The sequence below is a fragment of the Hemicordylus capensis genome, chromosome 3 (genome assembly GCF_027244095.1).
Source record: "Hemicordylus capensis ecotype Gifberg chromosome 3, rHemCap1.1.pri, whole genome shotgun sequence".
Classification (NCBI taxonomy): domain Eukaryota; kingdom Metazoa; phylum Chordata; class Lepidosauria; order Squamata; family Cordylidae; genus Hemicordylus; species Hemicordylus capensis.
Genome location: NC_069659.1, coordinates 245,514,841 through 245,529,649, shown reverse-complemented (window position 1 = coordinate 245,529,649; position 14,809 = coordinate 245,514,841). Strand labels below are relative to the sequence as shown.

At 42.0% G+C, this 14,809-nt stretch overlaps 1 protein-coding gene and 1 long non-coding RNA gene across 10 annotated transcripts in view; one reads left to right on the top strand and one right to left on the bottom strand.

Moving 5' to 3' along the window:
- Positions 1–6,370, top strand: part of LOC128350301 (uncharacterized) — a 71,423-nt gene extending 65,053 nt beyond the window's left edge. Inside the window, exon 4 of the long non-coding RNA XR_008319247.1 lies at positions 4,670–6,370. This is a non-coding gene — a long non-coding RNA (uncharacterized LOC128350301). The remainder of the gene's footprint in view (positions 1–4,669) is intronic.
- Positions 1–14,809, bottom strand: part of PCGF5 (polycomb group ring finger 5) — a 62,370-nt gene that overhangs the window by 2,416 nt on the left and 45,145 nt on the right. For 8 of the 9 annotated variants that reach the window (XM_053308388.1, XM_053308386.1, XM_053308383.1 and 5 more), the window contains 6 exons: positions 9,746–9,801; positions 9,573–9,632; positions 7,309–7,457; positions 5,594–5,692; positions 3,239–3,328; positions 1,515–1,574 (listed from right to left, as the gene is read on the bottom strand). In XM_053308388.1, coding sequence (XP_053164363.1) covers positions 1,515–1,574; positions 3,239–3,328; positions 5,594–5,692; positions 7,309–7,457; positions 9,573–9,632; positions 9,746–9,801 — 514 coding nt within the window. The remainder of the gene's footprint in view (positions 1–1,514; positions 1,575–3,238; positions 3,329–5,593; positions 5,693–7,308; positions 7,458–9,572; positions 9,633–9,745; positions 9,802–14,809) is intronic. The other variant, XM_053308393.1, reaches the window with a different exon arrangement.

The window sequence follows — 14,809 nt, the reverse complement described above, 5'->3', positions numbered from 1 at the left end:
ACCTTCTGCATGAAAGCAGAATGAAATATCCTCTTCCCAGAGCAGCCCCATCCCCTAAGGGGAATGTCTTGCAGTGCTCACAAATGTTGCCTCCCATTCAAATGCAAACCAGGAAAGACCTTGCTTAGCAAAGGGGACAATTCATGCTTGCTACCACAAGACTAGCTCTCCTCACATCTGGATACCCTCTCCTCAGTATCTTGTGTCTTGGTTTTGTGGTAGCAAGCATGAATTGTCCCCTTAGCTAAGCAGGGTCCACCCTGGTTGCATATGAATGGGAAACTAGAAGTGTGAACAGTGTAAGATATTCCCTTCTGGGTATGGAGCTGCTCTGGGAAGAGCAGAAGGTTCCAAGTTCCCTCCCTGGCATCTCCAAGATAGGGCTGAGAGAGATTCCTGCCTGCAACCTTGGAGAAGCCACTGCCAGTCTGTGAAGACAATACTGAGCTAGATAGACCAATGATCTGACTCAGTATATGGCAGCTTCCTATGTTCCTAGAACAGGATGAGGCCCAGTGAGGAGGCAATGAGGCAGCAATGGCATCCTTGTTGCTGCTCTCACTGCATTCTCCAGTCTGCTGCCTGGAGACAGTTGCCTCACTGGGAGCTTTCCCAGACAGAAGGCTTTGCCGCGGGATTAAGAGGGGTGAAGTTGGATATTTTCAATTTGCCTAAAAAACTGACGCAAAAAGTGGCATAAATCGGGCTAAGTTCCAATGAGCAATGAAAAACCTAAATCGTGTATGGAATGCTCCCCAATACCTTTCAGGGACTTCGACTTAAAGCTGGATGATATGTTAATGCACACTTGCCTTTCCATGGTTAGGCAAAGTAAAATCGCCGTCTGGGAACCCTCCAGGCCTCACTGATGGGCTGGCCCTGGCTGACTGTTGTTATGAAACAAGCCTGTGATGCAATCACCACCCCTGGTCCTCACAATTGAAAGGAAATAAATTAACACACCAACTGTTGGCTTTTGAATAGTAAAGCTTTAAAATCATGATTTAATGATTTCTGTAAGCTTCTAGTGAACTGTAGCTCTCATGATTTAAAATTGTGAAAGACCTGCACCAAGCTTTACAATTTGTCATTCCGGGGGGGGGACGACACAACATCAATTGCCTTGGTAGCACTGGGGGGTGGGGGGAAATTCAATTTCCTCAATGCGTTATGAAGTCATCATAAAGTTCTTATTTTGTATTGATTTAATATCAATCAATCAAGTTATAAACAATTGTTGTGTTAGCTGCCTCAAACATGCTAATGGAAAGGCAGGATAAATTTGATTTAAAAAATTAAATAAGTGAATACATGTATTTCCATTTCCATTCCATTATTTTTAAACTTCTTGTATGCATTTTAAAAAAGACACACTGAGGCCATTTCAGGGCTAATTTTAGTCTGGAAATACTTTCTAACAAGGAATTACAAGGATACCCACCTCCCATCAGGCCTGAATTACATTAAATGTTATCTTAATGACTGCAGTGTGTACAGTCAGGGCTGCCTCTTACCTGATAAAAAGAGCCATCTTGAGAGAGGACTTGCGAAGAGGAGCAGTTCTGACACCGAAACTGCGAAGGAGATGATTTTCTGATCAGATAAGAGGCATCCACAACTGGACACTGATTATCAGTCATTATATATATATATATATATATATATATATATATATATATATATATATATATATATATATTCACATGTGAGAATTTAATTATTTAACAGTTAAGACAGGTACTGCATTGTTCTCAAAAGGTTAATAGGAAAATGTATAACTTCTATTGGACCAATGGCTCTTGTAGACATATACAACTTTTCAAATTACAAAAGAAATTTTAACAGGAAAATCAGAAATATACCAAGATCTTAAGACATATAGGCTTGCAACCAAAAATTCTGCTCTGCAAGCGAAAGGCACTTCCACTCATACAGAGGCTTGTGTTTTTTTGGTGAGTTTTTTTTTGCAGATTCCCCCCTGTTCATTTCCCACCCTGCACAAAAAAACCTGGTAAGGTGATGCTTTGTATAGGCAAGACTCCAACTCTTTTAGAGTCAGTTTTTAGGGAGCATAGGAAGACTACAGATGGGAGGGGGATCAGAGACCTCCCCTGGGTGTGAGCAAAACTCCCCTTTTCTCTCACAGTGAGATCTTTCTATCCAAGTCAGAGAGAGAGCTGGAGTAAGTTATATCACCGAATAAAATGCTGCATTTTGCAAATAGTATCTTTGTTGAGAAGAATTTAGCATTCCAGCTACAAAACAAGCAAATTTATTTTTTGTTATGTTATCCAATGAACTGATATGTTATCCAATGGGATCCATCCAACTCATTGGATGCTATCCAATGGGATCCATTCAACTCAATGAGTTGGATGGATCTAAGTTCTAAGCATGTAGAAGGAGGTTCCCACAAGGATACCCGCGTTTTGCTGTGCAGTATGTGAGCCAATGTTCTTGTTTCAACATTGTCCCCTATATTAATTGAGCATGCTTTCTGACTGATGACTTCAGACATTCTGAATCAGTCCTTTTCCATGTCTAAGGGTTTATCAAATTCTGTTGCTCAATTGCTTTTCAACCTGCCAGGGTCATTCCCCAGTACAACGGGTAGTATTTATGGTACTTCCATCAAGTACAGAAGTGCTACCACCAGCATATCTTTCTGAAATTGTAACTTTATCAGAATGCTACTTCTCCTTGGGGGAGCTATCTGAACACCAGAGTCTTCTATGGCAAAGATGCTCCCATCTCAACCCGCCCCAAACTCTTCTCCCTGCATCTACTTGACTCCAAGAGGTATATGACCTCCTTCCACACTTTTAAAAAACAAATTTGTTTCTAGGCTGCAAGCCTCCCCTCTCTTTGGACTCGAGGGCCTCATTTCTCTTTCTTTCCAGAAAAAAGTGGCAAAAACATTTAAGTAAATGTTTTATCAATAAGCAATTTTCCTGTATTTGGGTTTTTGTGCATGCACACACACCATTTTAATTTACATATAAAATTCAGGGAGTGTACATTCTGACTTTTTATACCAGCTAAAATTAAAACTTTGTAGATGGTTTTGGATATAAACAATGGATCTATGTTTTTAAATGCTGAAACTAAAAACAATAAGATGTTTTGCTGATGCTTCCCTCATATATATATATATATGTATATGGAAATATGCACAGCAAAGAAGCTATAAATACACATCATCTGACTAAAAGCAATAAAAAGTTATATCTTTATTTACATTTTCGCCTCGTAGTCTCCATCTTGTCATGTAGATGAATTCCATAGTGTGATCCTTCCCCATTATTTCTCCATTGCATAGTACATCCAGCTTAAAAAGAAAAAAGAAAAATACAGTAAATCATAGAATAACTAAGAGCCATAAAAATAGTTCCCCTGCAGCATTTCCTAGAACTGAATTATTAGCATATAAGAGGAGGACGAGGAAATGATGGGAAGCATACAAAGGGAGAGCATTTGCTATGTATAACATACCTGTGAAATTACAATAATAGCTTAGTTGAGGGCGGGAGGGGGAAGCACAATACAAGCATTTGTGACAGCAGATCCATGTATCCCATTTAAACACGTTGTTTAAAGTCTAAAGAGTTTTAAAAGTGAGTTTGAATGTGAGGATGAAGACAGATGTAAACTTTTATGAATCATAAGGGCAGTTTGACAGCACCTCTGCTGCTCTCTAAACAAACATATAACCCCCCCCCCACCCCTTTTCTGGGGCAAACTCTGGAGAAATGTGTTCTGTGTGATTCTGGAGTTGTTTGGCTTGAATGAAAAGCCACTGAATGGTGTCCCTGAATTTATGATACACCACCAACCTCAATCACTGGAGTAGTTTTGCAGCCATTTTTCAACTCTCCCAGTGCCTTTGGCATCATAACAAATTCCAAAGAAGTATTTAAAAAAAGAGAGAGGGAGTAAAATATCTTTCCTTTCTCCTATCACATCACACATCATTAATTATCCTGCAATAGAGGGGGGTGATGGTTCTTTGATGTTTCAAACTCTGCCTCCTAGTTCTGTTTTCTTTTAATGTGAGTGTTTCACTAAAACGTTACTGGGGTGCGTTAGACCTCATTTAGGTGCATGAGTAAACATTAAAAGGTACAGGGAATACTAAGTGACCCCAATCTAATGAAAGCCCTCATTTAATATAAGAATATCTATTTTATGCTGATGCAGCTGTTAAGATAAGGAGGTATTAAACATTCAGCGGGCAACATCTAGAGCAGTTGGCCATGACTGAGCAGCACTGAAATCAATGAGATGTTAATCATGACTAACAGAACTTAGTTATGACTAACTTCTGGATGCTGCTCAGTATTTTTATCCATTTTTCCAAGAAGCTTTTAGTTGAAGGGGAAAAAATGGATGAAGGAGGGAGAAATATGAAACCACATAGGAATTAATATTGGGGTGGTCATTAGAGACATCAGGTATTACTTCTGTACGGGTTTATCCCTGTATTATAAACAACAATCTATTGTATAGTTTCATATTCACTTACATTAAATTACAATCATTCTCAACAGGGTTTTGTTGTTAAACAAAGTTTTGTGTCCATTTGACTTCAATATCAAGGAAGTAAAGGGCTTTTTACAAGAACAGGGAAGTTACAGGATTGTAATTTTGGGTTTGTTTATTTTGTTTTTAGTAAAGTGAAGGATGTACATGCATATGCCACTTCAAAGAAAGCAGGTTGCCTGATGCATGAGGAAAGAAGCTGATTGATTCACAGTTCAGTTTGCTGGTATTTATACCTATAGCACAAGTTGCAAAGCTAGGCCCAAGTGAAGAAACGACTATAACTACTTCAAAATCCATTTGAACCTGTAGACTGTTGGTGCCAAATTCAGAATTGTCTATGCCTCATTGCCCAGACCAGGCAATACCACCTATTCAATCTTTTCTACAATATATTCTACCCTTTATAAAACAAATGGAGTTATGAGCAAAATGTTTCAGCTGCAGTGCCACTTTTATTGGGGAAATGTTTGCACCAATAGTAATGTTTTTCCTATGGGTTCAATTTAATCTTGATTTCTTGTGTATAGCAATCTTCAGTAGAGCTTATTTCCAATTCCAGCAGGTCTCACCCTAGGATTATGACTGCAATCCTATATACTCTTACCTTGGAGAAAGGTTCAATAGTTGACATGATGCACAATACTTACAGATATGGAAGACATTGGTGCCACCACTGCTGAAGACCCAGAAGCAGCTGGGCTGAGAGAACTGGCGGTACTGCTACAAGCATTACCACACATTCTTGTGAATGGGAATAAATACGGTAATGTTTGTAGCACTGCTGCTGATTCTCTCAGTGGCCCTGTTGCTTCTGGGTCTTCAGCAGAGGAGCTACCAATGGCTTCTGTACCTATAAGAACTGTGCATCATATCAGCCAATTTAGTGGGCTGACTTCCAAGTAAACATGCACAAGATCAGGCTGCTAAACTTGTATTCCAGATTTGGCACTAAGAACCAAGAAATATTTATACAGCTCACATCTGAAGTTAAATCCCTTTAACCTTACTCAAGGGAAAGAATCTACAATCTTTAGGTTGATGCCCAACATACCTCGTAAGAACTTGGAAGTTTTAATTTTAAACTTAGAAACTTCTTGATTGTTCCTACGGTCACTCGTGTAGAACACCGGATGAACTTCTTCATCAAGCCCTAAAGGAAAAGAAACAAAAAAACTGTAAACTCAGGTAAGTATGCCATTTTGCAACAATTCAAAAATACTGAAAGCAGACACAAATAGCCAAGATAAGATATTGCAAGTCAAATCCATTTTAGATACATATTTTGCCACCTATCTATGCTACATCTACTTATATAAGGGAAATAACTAAGGTGAAGCTAAGAATAACCACTTCCAAAGCCCTGCTGAACAATCTTCCTCTTGCAGAATGGGAGGGCTGAATTAAGGATATCCCTTAAAAGAACAACAGAATCTGCTTTTGCAATTCAGTCTGAGAGAGTTGTAATCCATTTTATGTCTGAATGTGAAATGTACAAAGACCTTTGTGCTAAGCATATTCATCCACTGTTAGCCTCAAAGATGGGACATTCTCCCCAAGATAATCCATTGTTTTTGCTAAAGGATATCATCAAGTATGTTACATTTAGGACAGCAACAAGCACTGTTACTGTTCTCTAAGGCGAAAGAAAATGCTATGGATAACTGTGAACCATCAGAAAGAGTTTGGTATTTCCCTGGTGTCACAATTCATAATATTTGCAACAATTTGTAATGTTTCTTAATGTTAAATGTATGAGGCTTTCTTGGTTTTTGGCAGATTTTGTATAATGGCAAGTTGCTATATTACAATAAATGTACTTCTAAGCTCAGATATACATTATAAATATCAGTCCTCAGTTGGGTCTCAAAAGTGCGAATGAAAAAAAAAATCACTGCTTTTTAATAACAGTGGGATAGAGAAAGACAACCATAGCTCAGTATCAGAATACGTGCTTTGCATGCAGAAGATCCCAGGCTCAAGTTCATAACTTCATCAGTTAGGGATTTCAGGTAGTATTCTAGACAGAGAAAGATTTCCACTAGAGAACTTGGAGAGTCAGAACCAGTCACAGTAACTATGCTGGATGGCTCAATAATAAGATGGACTCAGTAAAACGCTTTGGGGCATCTTCATCCAATGAGATTTCAGTATTTATAAAAAGACTAAAAGCTCAACTCTACCTTGCAGTGCTGTTGTGGACAGACCCATTTGATGGGAGGCAACCCAAATAAGCCAGTTCATAGAATGCTTGCATGCAAGAGCCCAACAGCAGATTCATCTGTGTTTTAGTTGCTGCTGAACAGCTGTAAAGTGGTGGGATAATTTCGAGAGGAGAAGAGGTGGGCAGATATAATGCTAAACCTTCCCTACAAGCCCTTCCCCTGGCCACTTTCCCACTAGCCAGACTCAAGAGGCTGAAAACCAACCCAGGTGGCAGGGGAAATCAAAGCCCCACTTGGGCAAAGGTGTTGCAAGGCAAAAGTGGCAGAAGGTGGAACAGTACAGTAGCACTCTCCCACGTGCTGCTCCTTTGCTTGAAACCAGCACCACCTCCCCACCACTTTATAGTTGTTCAGTGACAACCAATTTCAAAAATGTGGATTGGTCACTGTTAACTCCTAGCCTGGCCTTAGATCTTCTGTAATTCTGGAAAAGCATATAGTTAATGAGATTTTCAGATTTAACATACCTAAGCATGCAGCTAATTTCTTTTTAAAAGTGTACTGCTCTACTAATTTAAGGAGCATAAATCTTTTCAAAACTCACTTTTACTACATTATCCCCAGACTGCCCATTGTTACGTAAACAATCCAGACAAATAGCAATCTGTGGGTCACTCCTGTGATAATCTTTATCCTCTTGGTTTTCATCTCCATCTTCATCATCTTTGGGATTTTCAGATTTTGGATTTTCTTCTGAAAAATAAATATCTACTATTTACACATGTACCACACCATTAAAAGTGATGGACCAAGAGTACAATTCTGACCATCTGCATTTGGTAAGTTCAGAGAAACAAAGGTGACTTAATTGCAAGTAAAAATTGTTAGAGATGGGACATAAAAGTCAGTATAGACTGGTATAGACCTAACTTTGGGACTCTAACCAACTTCAAAGCCTGGTTTAAAATCTTGGTTAAGCAAAGAGACTGGTTAGCTTTAACTGCAGTTAGGACCTGTGCTTAAGAAGGGAGAAAAGAATTCACCCTGACAAATGGAAGGAAGTGGAACACATGATCCTGTGGCCCCTGATCTCTTAATTGCATTTAAGAGGGCCCTGATAACATGCTTGTTTCAGCTCTACAAAATAAACTGGCACACAAATTAAAACAACATGCTTCTGAAAAGTGAATTTTTAACTAAATTTCAATCTTAATACCTGAAGAAATGCTCAGTGCCTATTTATAAATAGTCACAAACTGTTGAAAGAAGAAATATTAAAGACACTGGTTCACATACTGAGCAGCAAACTGTCAATTTAAATGAGAGGCACACTTGCTGCTTTCAAGCCACTTTAAAGCCAGCCAGCCAGCCCTGCTCCCATAGGGTGGCCTCTTCTGTGGCTACTAAGGAGGGTGTCATCACACTCCCAATGCTACTCCCATTGGTAATGATGGGGGTAGCACCAGAAGTGCAATGATACACTTCTTAGTGGCCACAGAGCAGCCCCATGCCTTCAGAAGCAGGCTGAGAGGGCAGGGTGGGGGGTAAGAGAGATATGATGGCTGCCAGTGAGGCTTTTGAAAGTTCTCCAAACCAAGGTAAGAATTACTGCCAGGAATGGGATTTATTTTAGCAGTGGCGGCCTGGAGTTAGCAGCCTGGAGCACTCCTTGGCCAATGGCTAGCCTTCATCTTCCTTCACCTCTAACACAATGTCCCACTCCTGAGGTTACATCCAGTGATCCAATGGAAGGAGTGATGCATTACAAGAAAAGAAGTTGCTGGCCACCAATGCAGCTGTTCCACCACCACCACCACCTCGCCACCACTAAGGGGGCCAGCAAAGGCACACAGCCAAGGGCATCTTTGGCTATAGCATTAAGATGACCAAAAGTGTATATGGGTTTTTTTGGTCCATCTCTCCTCTGGAGGCTCAGAGTGGGGAAACACTTCGTTCAGGTGTGCAGAAACCGGAAGACACTGATAAACACACTGTTTATCAGATATAAAATGAAGAAAACTAAAAAACACACACAGAAAGAACCACTTAGAGCATCTTGTTAAAATTCTTAAAGGGTGCAGTCCTCTGTTAACATCACAGGAATGCCTCTAGAGCAGGGGTAGGCAACTTTGACTCTCCAGCTGTTGTTGAACTACAGCTCCCATCATACCTAGCCACATCATACCTAGACACAGATAAACTGTGGCTGGGGATGATGGGAGCTGTAGTTCAAGAACAATGGGAGAGCCAAGGTTGCCGACCCCTGCTCTAGAGTGACTGCTGCAGAAGGTACACGTGGAAGACATTAGAATGGCTAGTCCAAAAGAATTGTTCAGGGTTTTGTGGTTCCTATAAGTAGAATACTAGATTCTTGCCTGCTTTTGTTCATGGGATTGTTCCACAAAAATCCATGTGGATGATCTTTTCTGACAAAAAAACCCCACACCGTCTTTTGTTCAAATGCCACAAGCAAAACATCCCAAATGCAGAATAATGCTTCTTGGCAGTGCCAGTGGATAAATCTTTAGCAAGTTGCATTTTTTAAAAAGTGTAACTTTGCTCTACAAACAGTGGGAAATGTTTGCAAATGGGATAGCTCTGCATGTATGCTGGAGTACATAAATGTGCAGTCTCTAGATTACACAAGAAACTACTAATGTGTATTTTATGATGTGGTGTAGTATAACCACTAACCAACTATAAAAAAAGATACTAACAAACTACTGAAAAAGTCAACTTCAACATTTTTTTAATGAGCACAAGTGGAAAAAAGCAAACTTGCAAGCACTTATACATACTGATGTAACTTTTCTACATTTTTCATGAAACTACACAAATATCAGTACATCATCAAAATAATGTCATTACCTTCTCCATTTTCTTGAGGTTTGTTTTTCTTCCAGAACTCAGTCTCCCGGTTCAGTTCCTCTAGTTAGCAATAAAAAAAGCAGTGTGGTATTTCAAATAAATAATGCTAAAATATTAACAGATTGCAGGAAAAAAGCAACATATCTACTTAGCAAAAAACAAAAACAACTTACGTTCTCGAAGTCCTGGCACCAATTTAAATATAATTTCCTCTAATGTGTTATCCAGCCTTTAAGAGAGAAGATAATATTTTTTAGTTAGAAGATTTTTTTTTTAAAGTTAGTAGTTAACAAACGTTATAAACATTCACTGTAGAAAACTAAAGGCAAAAAGTAACAACTACTTCAGAATGTTATTTTTGGCACAAACAATCCAGAAATTTCTAAACAATATCTTGGGGTATGCTAGTATGCGGTGACAAATTAATGGACATCTTCTGTGAGACCTACGTACCCACTCACAGAGAAGGCTGTCCACTCACAATCTAAAACTCACTGCTTTGGCCTTGTCTCTTTCCAATCAACCTCCACTGGAGGCTGCTGATTTTATCACGTCTTAACTGTGAGTGACTGAACAATCCAATCAACTCCTAATGCAAGGCATGGCAAAATTACCCCTCCTAAAAGGAGGCATGTCCAGAACACTGATTCTATGTACATGCATGTGGTGATGAGCTCTTCTATGGGTGAATTAGTACTCTCATAATCTCTAGAGGCGTGTGAGTCTTTTCAGATGTAAGAGCCAAGTGTGCCTCAGATATTAATTCAGAAAAACAAATGTGTCTCAGCTATCAGAAATTTAGGAAAATACAATTCACTTAATTAGGTCATTCACATGATGGGTGGGCGGGGTGGGGTGGAGTGGCGGTGAGGGGAAGGTTGGTTAAACTCAGCTTTGACCCAGATGAGTGATCACATGATTCTGGGAGCATGGACCATGCTCCCAGATGAACTGTCCTGTGTGGGCAGAATGTCGCTCCAGAAGCCAGGACAATGTGTCCCAGCCTCCGGATATCCCACAATGCACTACGCAACATGCACGATGCATTGGGGGATTTCCCCAGGAGATAGGCGCTCTAGACACCCATCTCTGTTTGCGGCTGGGCTAGAAGCAGCCCGAGCTCGCACATGAGCAAGAAGCCTGGGTTAAGGGAGTGCTTGTTCCCTGAACCTCAGCTAACAGCGGGCTACAAAGCCGGGCTAGGCAGCCCTGCCCCACCAGGATCGGGCCTGATCCCGGCGGTTCTCAGATGCAGCCTAACCCAGACTGGGCTTCCCTAGCCTGGGTTAGGCTGCGCATGAGAATAGCATCAACACACCACAAAACATGAAGTGCCATGTATACCTCATCTATAAAAACTAGTATAAAGTAGTAGAAGCTGATGTATTTCACATCGAGCATTTGCTGCCTCCACCTTTTAATGCATGTACAGCTCCATGTCTTTTTTGTCCACTGTAGAAACATATACCCTGGTGCTATGGCCAACTGAAACTCCTTACAGTGTGCTTCCACAATGGACAAGATACTTTCCATATCTTTCAAATTCATATCAGTCTGAAGTAGTTCTGCTGATATTTAGGAAAAAGCATTAGGAACCAGTAAAACATATCCAACAAGCCTACTGCATGAGAGTAGCTGCATCTCCAGGAGAACTCGCATGGAAGCATTTTTCAAAGCATCAATTATTGAGCCAAGACTTCCTTAATTTAAGACTGTTATGATGTTAAGCTGTTTTTACTCTGGATGAAAATACCTGTGACTTTGAACTATTTAATGAACACTATCACAACCAATCCAATACAAAGTTTTGTACTCATTGAACTTCTATCCTGCCCAGGAGCACACAGTCTGAATGTGGGTGCCTCCAAGGTGATTAACTGCACAGGCCACCCATAAAGTGGTACAATATCTTAGCTTCAGTAACTTGCACTGGGTCAAGAGGGTGAGCTGGATGGGAATACAGGACATTTGTACAGGTCTAGTACCCATAGTAGCACAACAGGCTGCATCCTGAGGAACACAGGAAACTGCCATATACTGAGTCAGACCATTGGTCCATCTAGCTCAGTATTGTCTTCACAGACTGGCAGTGGCTTCTCCAAGGTTGCAGGCAGGAATCTCTCTCAGACCTATCTTGGAGAAGCCGGGGGGGGGGGGGGGACTTGAAACCTTCTGTTCTTCCCAATGCGGCTCCATCCCCTGAGGGGAATATCTTGCAGTGCTCACACATCAAGTCTCCCATTCATATGCAACCAGGGCAGACCCTGCTTAGCTATGGGGACAAGTCATGCTTGCTACCACAAGACCAGCTCTTTAATAATACATTATTTTTATCTTATGGATGCCAAGGTATGTCTGAAATAATGTGGGAGATGCAAGGTGAAACCTTAGAAGCTAGAGAAGTAGCTGAATAATATTTCTTGCTACTACTACTACAATAAATATTTATATACAGCCCTTCAACCCAAGTTCTCAAAATGGTTTACATATAAAAAGAAATAATACATAAATAAGATGGCCCGCTGTCGCCTAAGAGTTCACAATCTAAAAAGAAACACAAGGTAGACACCAGCAACAGCCACTTGAGGGATGCTGTGCCGGGGTGGGATAGGGCCAGTTACTCTACCCCTGCTAAATATAAGAGAACCATCACTTTAAAGCGCGACTCTACTCAGTTAGCAGGGGTCACCTGCTGTAAATAGGTATGAACATCCTCCAGTTTCTTACTTCTTCCTACCACCTCCAAAACAAGAATAGTAAACATTGCAAAATTTTGCAAAATAAAGAGAATTATGCCCTTGTACTCAATTGACATCATTTATGCAAGTTGAAGAATTCAGCTTTGCTCGGAGCATTCTGTCTTTTAAAGCACAGAATACACAGCCCTGACTTATGACACATGTAGGGCCTATTCCCTCGTGTGCAGTTGGGGGAAGGCAGGGTTCAACCTTCTCCAGATGATCCTTTGCAGCCCCTGAGGTGTGCAAGCCATGCCCCCACAAAACCAGCACTGCCAGGAGCAGTGCAGATTACTCTTATCAGCACTAATAAACAGAGGCTGGGACTCGTCGTCCCAGCACCCATGAATCCCACAGAGCAATGCGCACCGAGCAAGAAGCTCACGCTGACACACAATCCTGGGAGCTGGGTTAAGGGCGCATTTGTGTCCTTCACCTTGGCTAACAGCCAGCCTGCGGCGTGGGGTTTAGCGCAGCACCACCACAAGGGTCCACGTGGATCCCAGCAGTTCTCATGCGCAGCCAAGCCCAGGCTTGGCTGCCCGTGAAAATAGCCTCGTAGTTTTTCACAGAGGTGTTTGATCTTGTGTGAATGTGTGCAAGAGTGTGAGTGTATAACACAATGCAGCCATGGAGGCTGCAACTGGTCTCTGAGGACCCCCTCGGGAGAACAGGGAGGATATGAACGGTTTCCCCACTGGTGTTTTCCCTACTGATAAGCCATCTCAGGGAAAACGACACGTGTGGTCTTTAGTGCCATGCAGCTAAGGGATCCTTTTGTATGACTTACTCTCCAATTTCTTCTGGCAAGCTTCTCTGGAAGGGAGCTGATAGTCACAGTCCTGTATTCAGTTACGTGTGTGTACTTGCCACGGATTTTGTTATGGCTCCCTATGCATAAAATGAGGGCAGGACTGCAGGCCTCATGAGCTGGAGTGTCATAACAGTGAGCAGTTCATTCAACTAAGAGAGATAATTCCCCTCAAAGGACTCAGACTCTCCTGAAAAGGAGCAGCCGACAAAAATCTGCTCTCTGTCCTATCAGCTTACTTGTACAGAGCCACTAGGCTAGCTTTGTCCTAAGGCACTGCCCAAACACAGATAACACACAGGGGACAAGTCACTTCAATTCCAATTGGTTTTAATGAAACAGGATAGTATTTGTGGTTATATATTTATAAGTATACTTAGATATGAGCTGAGCAGATATCTTGACTCTTATCATTTTTGATCTGCACCTGGTCAAATGCGATTTCTCACAGCATTACCTATTTAATGTTACGTAAGAACGTAAGAACAGCCCTGTTGGATCAGGCCCAAGGCCTAACTAGTCTAGCATCCTGTTTCACACAGTGGCCCACCAGATGACACTGAGAAGCCCACAGGCAAGAGAAAAGGGCATGCCCTCTCTCTTCCTGTTGCTCCCCTGCAACTGGCATTGAGAGGCATCATGCCTCTGGGGCTGGAGGTAGCCTATAGATACCAGACAAGTAGCCAATTATAGATGAAGGATGAAAGGCTGTGACTTAAGGATGAAGGCAGTCAAATAATTAAAAAAAGAGCTCATAATGCATACTTCAGGTGTGCAGTGAAACCTGTTCTGCGACTGAACAAACAGATGAGCATAACAGTAAATCCAGCCCTGCTATGCTTGCCCTGCTCTCTCCCTTCTTCACTGCTACTGCTGTCTCTTCCTTCAACTAGAGGAAGTTAAAAAAGTGCCCTGCAGCCAGTTGCTTCTTAGGAAAGCTTCAGCTATTAGGATACAGAGATGAAAATCTTCCCCCAAGTGCTTCCTGTGGGTAGCCATTCATGGCACAAGTCATTAACTTTCTCCAGGTGGGGAAAAAAATGTGGAGGCAGTGAAGGTAGCAGCAATAGCAAAGGAGGGAGCAGGGAAGAGAAGGGAGCAGGCAAGGAGGGTGGAGACTGATGGCTTGAACCAGCATTCAACAGCAAAACCTAGGTCATGTAAAAAATAAAAATAAATAAGCTGTCGGGATCCACGTGGATCCTGGCAGTGCTGTGGTGCCAAAACCAGCACTGAAGCCCAGCTCAAAGCCGAAGTTAAGGGTGCAAATGTGCCCTTAACCCGATTCCCGGGATGGTGTGTCTTGCAACTCACACTGACACAGAGACAGGCACATGGGCGTAGCATCCCTTGGACAAGCAGGGACAAATGTCCCTGGGCCCAGAGGATCAGGGAGCCCCCAAGGGACCCACAAGTAGACCGCCCTGCTGCTCCCCGCTGCCCTGCCACCGCTTATCTTGGCCTCTGGGGGGTGCCACCCTCATGGCAGCAGCAGGGGGCACTGTGGCTGTCGGGCCTCTCCAGCCGGCCTGCATGCCTTTCTGGCCAGCCCGCACACCTGCGCAGTTCGACTATGGATGTTGCATGGCCATGCATCATGGAGAGACCCAACAGCCACAACACCTGCTGCCGTCACCACGGGGGCCAAGATAAGAAGCAGTGGTGGTGCAGGGACAGCAACAGCGTCG